At 39.8% G+C, this 12,051-nt stretch overlaps 1 protein-coding gene and 2 pseudogenes across 1 annotated transcript; 2 read left to right on the forward strand and 1 right to left on the reverse strand.

Annotated features, from left to right (window-relative positions):
• The first annotated feature begins 2,633 nt into the window (after positions 1 to 2,633).
• LOC132944431 (uncharacterized) lies at positions 2,634 to 4,102 on the forward strand (annotated as a pseudogene).
• LOC132945555 (uncharacterized) lies at positions 4,024 to 4,938 on the forward strand. The gene has a single exon (XM_061015330.1). The coding sequence runs from the start codon at positions 4,024 to 4,026 to the stop codon at positions 4,936 to 4,938; it is 915 nt and encodes a 304-aa protein (XP_060871313.1).
• Positions 4,939 to 8,467: 3,529 nt separating this feature from the next.
• Positions 8,468 to 9,988, reverse strand: LOC132945556 (uncharacterized; annotated as a pseudogene).
• Positions 9,989 to 12,051: the final 2,063 nt, after the last annotated feature.

A 12,051-nucleotide genomic window follows, 5' to 3' on the forward strand; every position in this document is an offset into this window, starting at 1 on the left:
ATCGTCGCAGTTTAGTGAACTTAAAAGTAGCATTTCGACACTCACTTCCCAAGTAGCAGATCTGGTTACTGAAAATGCTTCTTCCGGGCTGAAATTGGTGTGCTCCGTTCAAGAATTGATGTTTTGGAATCACGTCCGGTCCCCTCTATCGATTCGTTTTCAGTGATTTTTCGTGAATCTACTGAACGAAGCAAAATTGAATTTAATGCAATTGCATATGGAGTGCCTGAGTCCGCTGCCAACACCGCTGCTTTAAGAGTTAATGATGATCTACGTACACTTAGCAATCTTCTTAAACAAATAACTATACCTATACCCACCAATCTTAAGCTAATACGCCTAGGCAATAGTAATGCGAAGAAACCGAGACCTTTGAAGGTAATTTGCCAATCCCAGGCCGATGCTTCTCAACTTATTTTAAATTTTGATTCACAAACGCAGAATGGATTATTACCAGAACCTGGTTTTCGCATTGTTCGGGACAAAACCACGCTTGAACGGGAACTTTTGCGTAAAGCTCATTCCGATCTGCAACGTAAAATCGAAAGTGGCTCTTCAGATTTTACTATTTCATATGTCAATGGTGTACCTTCAGTGATTAAAGCCGGTCCAAAAAACGTGAACCCCAGAAGAGGAAGCAACCATCAACCGAGTTCCACTCAGCATTTGCATTAGTTCCTGATTTCAACTCTGGTATGCATGTTTATTGTAAAAATAATATTTTTTGTACCATTTGCCGTTTTTCTCATTCTACCTTTAACTCATTTTTATCTAAATTTAATAATATTAAAACTAACTTTTCTTCTATACCCTACCCTAAGTTTAATAATTTTAATGTTATGCCTAATATTGATCATTGTTTTAAAATATACTACCAAAATGTACGTGGCCTTCGTAGTAAATTGTTTAATCTCCGAACTAATTTTATTTTATTATCTTATGATGCTTATATTCTCACGGAGACTTGGCTTTCGGATGACATCTCTAATTCTATAATGCTTTAGTCCGGTCGGTCATTGAATATGGGTCTATTGTTTGGTCACCATATACCACAGTTGACATTTGTCGGATTGATCGTGTACAAAACAGTTTTATGCGTTTCGCCGGTTATTGCATCAACATTCCTCATCCACCACATGATTATGGGCCATTAAGTCAAGCTCTGAGACTAGTTCCCCTTTCTGTAAGACGTGATAATTTTTATATCACTTTTATTCAGCGTCTGATAGAAGGACAAGTTGATGCCCCAAGACTACTTGGAGAACTTAGCTTTCCCCACTTACAAGAATGATGCATAATGCAAATAATCATATAGACTATTAAGCCATATGTAGTACGAAGGCTCACATTTTTTTTTACTTAACTTACACCACATTGTTTTTTTTGTTTTAATAACTTACTAATTCTTTTTCTTCTCTCTATTATTAAGTTAGTATAAGTTATGAATCTTATATATATTGTATATGTTTTTATACTGTTATCTATGTACTTCCTGTCTGTTATTTTGTAAAAGCCGTCTGGCGTTGATTATAATAAATATAAATATATAAATAAATATAAACATTATTTTCTATCCATGGTAGCGAATGTATTCAGTATCGCTTTCGAACTAATTGAATTGTCTAGGTCTCTCTCAATATTCATATCACTTATAAGTTATAGGTAATGTTGAGTCGTTGCATTGATATGAATGCTATGATTAAACGTTAAGCAGTATAATTGCAGTTTATAGACATAAATGAGTATAACGTGTTTATTTTAGAAACAGCATAAGTAAACTGCATGTAGTGCGACGCACACACGTGGCGTTTGGTAAGACAATACCCCATCGTATATATATAAACATTATTTAATACGTAACAGGTAATGAGTTTGTAAAACGCAGATTCACCTCGGCCGATTCGCCGATACTGCTTCTCAGCATTTTTTTAATCTTCATATTCAAGCTTATTGCAGAACTAACATGGATAATGGTCAACCTGCATTAATAGAATTTTACAAAATGGGAAATTCTTCTATATTTATAATTTTTTATTTAAGTTATTTGTACTGAGGTTTAAAAATTTTTGCTTTCAAGCAATTCCGCTTTTAAACACTCCATGTTAAAATGTATTTTATCCTAAAAACAGATTGTTATAGAATTTTTCTAAAATTTAAAATTACAATTTAAATAATACAGACAATACAGATATATTACAAAAAGCATTGATTTAAAGTAAATAATTTGATAATTTGTTCTTAAAAAATAAAATTACATTGTTAAAACTATTATAGATATTTGAAATTATAACGACACGGAAGTAATGTAGCTATATTGCCTATACAATGTTCCGTGTTTTCGTAATAATATTGTACGGGCCGGAGTATATAATAATAATATACGAGTCCGGACACCAAACTCCCTTTTTTACGCCACTAACACCTAGGTCTAAAAAATATAGAATGGAGGACTAGCTGGTGTGTAGTGTTGTAATAGTTCGAACAGTAGTGGTCGGGATCGCCTAGCAAATACTGTCGGCTATGTAGTGCTTGTTGTGTATTATGTGTATTTGTGTATTAATATGTGTATGTTTGTGGGTGTGTGTACAATAAAACAAATAATAATAAAATTATTAATCCAAATTATTTATCCAACATGGAAGATAGTTCTAGTGAGGATAATGCTGAATATGGCCCATCACCTGTCAAAAAGGGAAAAAGTGGAAAAGTGAGTACTATATGATATAATACATAAATCTGTTATCATTCTCAATTTCAAATACGCAGACTTTGGTAAAATACATTTAAAAAGTATTTGAAATAAATACTCATATACTTATGATAAATAGTATTCAGAACATATATTCAAATACTTCATAAAAATAATATTCCGAATAAAGTATTTTAAATACTGCATTATAAAATATAAAAAATATACACGACCAGTTAATAAATACCTACTAATATAAATCAAATTTTTAAATTGTATTAATAGTTGAATGAATGTAAATAAATTAATAATATACATATATTTTTAGTGGTAAAGTAATTAATATTTTAGGATATAAAATACATTAAATGGAATTGTCTGTTGTTGTTTTTTTAAGAGAACCTTATACTAAACGGCAATAATAAACTATTGTGAATTGTAATTTTTGTGATATTTCAGGAACAAAATAAGTATAAATGAATTTCTCATCAAAATTATTATGTTAAAATTTAAAAATTTGATTTATATTAGTATTTATTAACTGGTTGTGTATATTTATATTTTTTATTGCAGTACCTAGCTATACGACTAATTTGTTTTTATTTATACAATTTAGTATAGATTAACAAAAATTAATTATGAACTCTATACTTAATATTCATAATTTCATCTATTAGTCGGAAAATAATTTAAAAAATTTGAAAGGTGTTTCGCATTCACATTATCGACAATTGAATTTTGAACAAGCAAAACCGTTTATTACTTAAATTTAACTTTTTTAATTTTTATAAAATTTTATTTGGCTTTTTTTCCTACATTCTTTATTCAGGAACACTTTATTCAGACTACTACCCAATACTGCCAATACGTCCTCCAAGACAGCAATTTTATTAAGACTTACGTTTTTAAATATTTTTATTTCAGATTATAAGTGAGGATTTAAGAATCCATGTTATAAATATGTACAAATGTATTATACAAGACGAACCTGCCATATCCATGAGAAAAATTCGAGACCAAATATCTGAAGTATTGTGTATTAGCGACCGTTCAGTCCACAACATTATTAAGGCGTATAAGGAGACACACATGGTACTTATACCAAAACGAACTAGAAAAAAAAATCATTTCGTGACCTTTTTGATGATTTTGACAAAAACGCAGTACGTAGGCATGTTCACAGCATATGGTTTCGACGTGAAATTTCTACGGTTGATAAAATCTACCAAGCCGTATCCGCCGACGACAGTTTGCCACCGATATCACGTACAAATTTATTTCACCTTTTGAAAGACTTAGATTTCCGGTATAGTAAAAGAAGTAGAAATAGTGCTATGACCGAAAAAATTGAGATTGTCGTGTGGCGAAGAATGTATTTGGACAACATCAAAAAATACCGGGAAGAGGGTCGAAATATTTATTTCCTCGACGAAACATGGGTGAATGCTGGTGACTGTACTTCGAAAACGTGGGTCGACGGAACGATTAAATCTCACCGGGACGCATTCCTAAAAGGTTTATCGACAGGTGCTGTCAATCCTTCGGGCAAAGGGAAACGGCTCATTGTACTCGACATCGGCTCAGAAGACAGTTTTCTACCCGGGGGTTTGCTATGTTTCGAATCTAAAAAAAATACACGTGACTACCATGATGAAATGAATGGGGACACATTTGGTGAGTGGATGGAGGGCATTCTACCTCACCTAAAACCAAACTCCGTTATTGTCATGGACAACGCTTCCTACTATTCAGTTAAACTCGACAAAGCCCCAACATCAAATACAAAAAAGGTGGATATAATTAAGTGGTTAGAGGATAAGGGAGAAGTCGTAGACCGGTCAATGGTTATCCCTCAACTATTGCACATTGTAAAACGATTGAAGCCACTACATACTACGTATGTTATTGACGAGCTTGTTAAAGCTAATAAACATATAGTGTTACGACTCCCGCCATACCACTGTGAGCTTAACCCCATTGAGCTCGCTTGGTCATCGGTGAAGAACCACGTCCGGATGAATAATACTACTTACAAGCTTCCGGACGTCAACAATTTACTAACAGAGGGCATCAATCGAGTTGACGCAGAAATGTGGAAAAATTTCATAAGCCACAACAAAAAGGAGGAGGACAAGTTCTATGAAGTTGATAATATTATAGACGAGGTCTTGTCGGTGGAAAAAACGGATTTGTTGATGTCCATTACGGGGAACACGTCATCATCTGAAACGGATTCAGATTCTGATTAAAAACGTAAAATGTAACTTAATTTTTGTAAATAATTGTTTAAAAAATATCAGTAAATTTTTGTAAATAATTGTTTAAAAAATATCAGTAAATTTTTGTAAATAATTGTTTAAAAAATATCAGTAAATTTTTGTAAATATGAATTTGTATTTATTTATTAGTTTTAATTTCCTATTTAAATTACATGTGTTGGTATATTTGGTTTGATAATAATTTTATGCTACTTAGGCATTGTGTTAGGTTTTAACAATAAAGTAAAAGTACAAGAAACATGGTAAAGAAAACAAATATACATTATAACATAATAATAAGTTATAATTATTACGATTTTGTAAATTGTTATTATTATCAACTGTATGCACGGCGGCGGCTGTCGATAGCGACGGGTGACGGCAGCGGTCGACAACTGGCGACCAATCACAGCGCGGCTGACACTCGCTATGGGGGTCTGACGGCTGTCGGCGGCTCAGTTGCATGCGCAAAAGTGGGAATTCATATTCTGAATAGAGTATACTAACTATTAATTAAGAGTACTAATTTGTATTAATTTATTTAGTTTTTTTTTAAAGCCTTAAGGGCAAGGTAGTAGTAATAATAATAATAGGACTTAAACATTGCCTGTATATTATATAGTAGACTTTACTGTCCAGTGTCTACCACAAGTTAAGATAATTTCGGATAGTTATCTTAAGCTATAATTGTAATCATCATGAGCATAACAATTTTAATTTGTTGTGTCTACATAATATATTTTGTAATACCAAATATAAGTAGGTACATTCAAACCTATCACTATATATTATATTATGACATTAAATGTAAATATAAATTTTAACTGTATGAATATTTTACTTACCACATAAATCGCATAAACTTCACTGGTTATTATAAAGTCTGTAGTACAAACGCCTGGTGTAGTGGTGTAGTCTGTACCAAATATGGCAACTGTGATAAAGTCAATAATATGTGCTAACTTGCACGTGTATAACACTATAACTATTAAACTATTGTGTAACGTCTATTATACATTTCAAAAGAGAATAACATACCGCTTTCGTGACCCATTTACGTTCAGCGGCGCGCATCCCCCACCAAGAACCGCCGGTTTTCGACGCGCGCGCTACCGCCGTCAGCCTATAGAGTTGTGAATCATATACAGCCAGTTCCAATTATCACCACAATAATATACGAGTTAACTCTCACGCTAACCGTTTACGTACAATTTATTTGAAATCGGTGTATACTTATCGGACAGTTTTGATCGGCGGTCGTGCACGATCGAGCGTGAGAGTGGGAGAAATTGGGCTCGGGACGGCCGCCAGCCGCCAGCCGTCGGTCGACGCACTAAGCACGAAACCGGTATATTTTCATTCGAAATGAAGTATATAGATTATAGAATTCTGGAAAATATAAAAATACATTTTTTAAAGGCAAACTGGGTACGAACTGCCTATATATATTAAATATAAATACGACATACGTACCATCGGTGATAATACTAAAATACATTACAAGATAAGCATTTACTATTAAAATGAAACTTCTGTAGGCACGATAGGTCGATAGCTTTAATCTGATCCATAGCCACAAGAACAAAATATAATAGAAAAATAATACACAAAGTAATATTATCATATTATTATTATGCAATAAACGACGATCGCCGTTCACAGTAATCGTTAGCGCAACACGATCGACCGCGGTCCGCGATGATTAGAGACGACCGAAATAACTATAATAATATATAACCGCGTGCAATGTAAAATAGTCTATTGTTTATTCAATACTGTCTGAATGCATTAATGAACAATAATAATATAACATATACAGGGTGATTTATTAAGCGTAAAACACTCATTATCTCAAAAAGTATTAATGTTTTTGAAAATATTTTTTTACATAGTTTCAAGTTGTTAAAAAACAACATTTTTATTAAAAAATTGTATTTTTAAATATTTTTTATTCTTATAATTTTTTAAGGTTTTTACTTTTTTGAATGACAGCATAGAGTTTTAATTTCATTTTTAAAGCACAATATTTTTCTAAGTATTTTAATACATAAATATCGAATTTAGGACGAGTAGTTTATGAGTTATAAGTATTTAAGGTTTAGACAAGCAGAATAGTGGACACACATTTCCGGGGTAACACCATACCACTCCACTCCACCCATCTAAACTTTAAATGCTTATACCTCATAGACTAATCGCCCTAAATTAGATTTTTATGAATCAAAATACTTAGGATAATATTCTGCTTTGGAATATGAATTTAAACTCTATGCTGTCATTCAAAAAAGTAAGAAACTTAAAAAATTATATTGATAAAAAATATTTAAAAATATAATTTTTTAATAAAAACATAGATTTTTAACAACTTGAAACTATGTAAAAAAATATTTTCGAAAACATTAATACTTTTTGAGATAATGAGTGTTTTACGCTTTATGGATCACCCTGTATAACAATATTAATCTAATAATTTTAATTTGAAAATTCATAATAATAAACTGGAATTCCTTTTTATGTTGTATAATATTTATTAAATGATTTGTTTATTACTTTCATTTATGGTTCAATTATAGTAAGCAGGGGCATATATGTTTCCGTGATTTTGAAGGGCAGTTGCCCTATAATTCTAAATGGGTGGGTGGATGGGTGGGTGAGTACTGGATTTAGTAAGTAATTATAGTACAAGATTAACTTCATCTTTATATATGGTGTTTATTAAGAATAATAACTTCAATAATAAGTATTATATTAAGAAATCAATATATGAAGAGGTGGCTTCGCTCGAACCACTCGGCCAGGAACAGTCCGGCGAGGAAAGTGTCATTGGCGACACCGCCCGCGGTGTTCCAGGCGCGTGGGGCGACGGTTATCGCGGAAGTGGATCTGCCTTGGTCGCGTCCGGGAGTCAGGGAAAACCTGATGTAATGGTGGTCGCTGTTGTTGACCAACTCCAGTACTCTCCAGTCTGTAATGCGAGCTGCAAGGGAGTCGCAGGACAGGGTGACGTCGACGATGGATCCGGCGCCTCTAGAGAAGGTTGGAGTTGAGCCCGAATTCACGATGATCAGGCACTCGATCAGCAGCTCCAGTTCTTCACCTCTCCTGTTGTCGACCCAGTCGCCCCACGCAGCAGATCTCGCATTGAGATCCCCGGTGACGAGGACGGGGACTTCCTGTTGAACAGTCCTGATACTATCCTCGAGACGGCGGAGCAGGTCTTGGAAATCTTCGATGGGCCTGTTGGGCGATGCGTAGCAGCTGTACACCTGGACGCCGTTGAGCCAAGCTGTGACAAACTCGGGGTCGCTGATGACGTTGGCCACCGTTACTCCCGTGTTCGCGACATAGATGGCCGCCTTCCGTTGTCCGGAGCTCACGTGCCAGGCACTGGATGCGGGATTCGCCTTGTGGGGGTCGCTGATCAGGGCGACGTCGACTCTTTCTTCAACCATGAACTGCGCGACGAGGTCTTGTGTCACGCGACAATGGTTGAGGTTGTACTGCACGAAGTCCAGTCCCATCACACCTCTTTACTTGCTTCTGCAGGCGCCTTACAACTTGAGGTTGAGGGCTACGGCTGCTTCTGCTGTTGCGTCTGCTTCTGTAGGGTGCAGTCCTTCACCAGGTGGTCGTCCTTCTTGCATCTGTGACAGCGGCGGGGCTTGGCCTCGTTCCGGCACTCGGCAGCCAGGTGTCCTTTCCCTTGGCAGTGGAAGCAGGTAGGTTGGTGGTCGGCCAACAGCTTGACCCTGCACCTGGTCCACTCCACGGTGACGGCTTTCTTCTCCGTCAGCGTGATGGCGTCCTTGAGTGGCAAGTGGAGGCTCGCGACGAACTCCCCTCTACAACCGGAGTTCTTGCCGATGGTCACGTTCTCGGAGGTGACTCCGGTGACTCCCGCTTGCGTGACGCCGTCAACGACGTTCTCTGCCTCTGCCCATTCTGGAACTCCCAGAAGTAGAACGGGTGTACGGGGCTCGGGTAACCTGACCCTGGCCGCATCTCCTACCACCTCCCGAATCTTCCCGGCTAACAGCGTGGCTTTTTCGATCCCCTCGACCTTGAGGAGAATACCTCCCACCCTGGTCTTTCTTGTCGTCAGGACCTTGACGCCAAGGGATTGAAGGTTGATCGAGCCCGATACCTTTTTCATCACGGCTGCCAGCGACCCTCCATCAGTCGGGCGGTCGATAGTGACTGCCATAGATTTAGGGGCCCTCCTCAATAGCAAAGCGATTTTGTCGATAGCTGAGCGTGGTTGCCAGTCAGCTGGTTGTTGTGGCTTCTTCCTTCTTCTACTTACCACCTCGCTCCAGGTCTGCTGCGCCTGAGGTTGCTGCCGCGGTTCATGCTGCTGTAGGGGTTGCTGTTGCTTTTGATCCAGCTGTAGCTGCTGCTGTTGCAGCTGCTTTGGTCGCTGCTATTATTTGGGCTGCTGCTGCTGCTTCCACTTCTCGCCTGCCAGCTGAGGCTTTGGAGGAGGTGGCTCGAAGGCGGGAGCGTCTGTGTTGGTAGTGGCGTCCTTGGTAGCCACGCCTCCCAACACATGCTCCAGGATTCCCTCTCCGTTGGCCTGGAAGGGCGTAGCCCTAACGACCTCAGCAGGTGTTTGTGTGAACTGTGACTTACACCCATTGCTCTTGGTGCCCGTACTGGGCGTCCTGCTCTTTACTTTGATGTATTGGGTCAAGATCATACTTGAATTTGATAGGATTTCCTTGAGCTCTTTGTCCACGTTCCTGTTGCTCTTAGCAAAGGCACCCATGGAATTTACATATCCCCGGATCATACCCAGAAGTTCATCTTCATCGAGGGCACCGATGTCGATGACCCTGTTCTGGGAACTGGTTAACCGCTTCTCTAAGCCCTTGCTGTCCACGGGATCAGTGGCTTTTGTACCAATGTTGATAGTCCTAGACTTCAGTTGTGGAACATCGGTAGAAACGCCCCAACTGCTCGCTACTTGTACGGCTTGGCTCCCGTTCAACGTTTGACCAGTCGTCGACTCTGGGGTCTTGTTTAATGTGTTTAGGTTGTCCATATAGTTCCCACGAGAACCTAGGGAAGTGGTCGTCCGCCGTTCCAGAGCCCCGGGTAGCACGGTAAGGCTGAATACTGTGGGGGGCGCAAGTTTCCCACAGGGTCCTCGTTGGCACGTAACTACCCCCGTGCCAAGTGACCCCCTAGACAAGTTGGGGGTTAAGGGGTTTTTTATCAAGGTTTTCCTTCCCTTAGGGCAATCACTCGGTGCGAGTAGGCTGCCTCCGCCTTACCGGCCCCGACCAACCAAGGTAAGGGCCGACTCAGCATTTTTTATATAGTGGTTGCCTTCCACTAGGGCATTGCTAACAGCTAGCAGGCTACCTCCAACCTACTACCCCCAACCATCCAAGGTCAGAGTTGGCTCTTAGAACTCAAACTCCAGACAATTAAGGCCAGAGTCAGGTGTGGGACCGCTTAGTAAGACCCTGTTAAGGGCCCGCAAGCTCCCCCGCCACGTCAAGGCGGGTCCCGATGGGGGAGAACCTAACCTAACCTTTTATTTTTTTTTTGTTTGAATCGCAAAAAAGGGGAGGTGTTTTTTATCACAGTACTTCTCCCCTAATTGCATCGTTTATTTTACAAAAACAAATTAATTTACAAACATTAATATACAATTATTTTAACATTTATCTGGGGGCCTCTAACCACCCTGTAGTTGGCCTTCGGCCTACAGTGTAATTCCTTAACTACTTTTACTCTTGACTAGTCAGCTCTTCTGCCTCACTGGTTACGGCCACGTTTCTCCCTTTCCCTTTCCGCTACTTCCTTGGCAGTCACGACCTTTCCCGCGAACTTCGTCACAGCTTCCCACCTCCTCGGGCTTGACAACATGGACGAGATGATATTCTCCGAATCCAGCGTAGACTCGTTCACGCTGTTCATCTCCCACCTGTCTTCTTCCCACGCCGGGCAGTCAAAAAGCGTGTGCTCTGCCGTGTCGTTTTCTGCAGGACAGTGGTGGCATTTGGCGGAAGGTTCTTTGCCGATTTTCCAAAGGTACTGACCAAAGCACCCGTGCCCGGACAATAATTGCGTGGTGTGGTAATCGAGGCATCCGTGATTTCGATTACACCATGACTTAATATCTCTGATTAATTGCTTCGTCCAGCTTCCAGTTAGAGACTCCACAATGCATGTACTCCACGTCGCAACCGTCTTTGCCCGTGGTGCAGTATCGGGAATTCGACCAGACCTCCTTCCCTGGAACAGCATGCTGCGTTCTCGAGCGAGAAGGTCCGCAGGGGGCACCCCGGAAAGGATGTTTGCTGCCGTTTCTGAGGCAGTGTGGTACGCGCATATGCTTCTGAGTAGGGCTTTCCACTGGACCCTATTTATGTGCGCCACGTTGTCCAGGACATACTCCATCGTATGAGCCCATGAAGGAGAACCGTACAGCAGGACGGACTGCGTAACAGCCACGTACAACTTTCTTCGGAGCTGTTTCGGCCCGCCAATATAAGGCATTAACCGCGCTAATAAATTTGCCGTCCTTTCGTCCTTTGCTGCGGCTTCAGAGGTGTGCTCTTTGAACAACAGCTTCCGATCCACCACCATCCCTAGGTACTTCATTTCCTGTTTCAGCTCCAGTGCCTGCCCGTCGAGTAAAAACGCAGGATTGCCGTGTTTATACTTGTATGTAAACAATACCGCCTCCGTCTTGTTTACCACGAGTAACAGTCCAAGCCTTCTTATTTCTCCGGAGACACGATTAAGAGCCTCGTTGGTCTTCTGCTCTAGCTCCATGATGGTTGCCTCAGACACTATGACCATGGTGTCGTCAGCAAAACCCAGAAGCTCGGTTCCCACCGGAAGTTGCAGGCGGAGTACACTGTCGTATGCAATATTCCATAACAAGGGTCCAACCACCGACCCTTGTGGTACACCACATGTCACCCGTACCTCGACGCTGTTGTTTCCGGCCTGTGTTTTGGCCGTCCTCCCCTGGAAGTAGCTGTTGAATATCCGCCTGAGGTAGTTGGGCACTTCTAGAATGTTTAGTGCTGACATTACCTCCGTCCACTCTATGCTGTTAAATGCGTTTCGTATGTCTAGACTGACGGC

The sequence above is a fragment of the Metopolophium dirhodum genome, chromosome 5 (assembly GCF_019925205.1).
Source record: "Metopolophium dirhodum isolate CAU chromosome 5, ASM1992520v1, whole genome shotgun sequence".
Taxonomy (NCBI): Eukaryota; Metazoa; Arthropoda; class Insecta; order Hemiptera; family Aphididae; genus Metopolophium; species Metopolophium dirhodum.

Coding starts and splice junctions, on each gene's coding strand:
- LOC132945555 (XM_061015330.1), top strand. CDS start 4,024: ATGACCGAAAAAATTGAGATTGTCGTGTGGCGAAGAATGTATTTGGAC.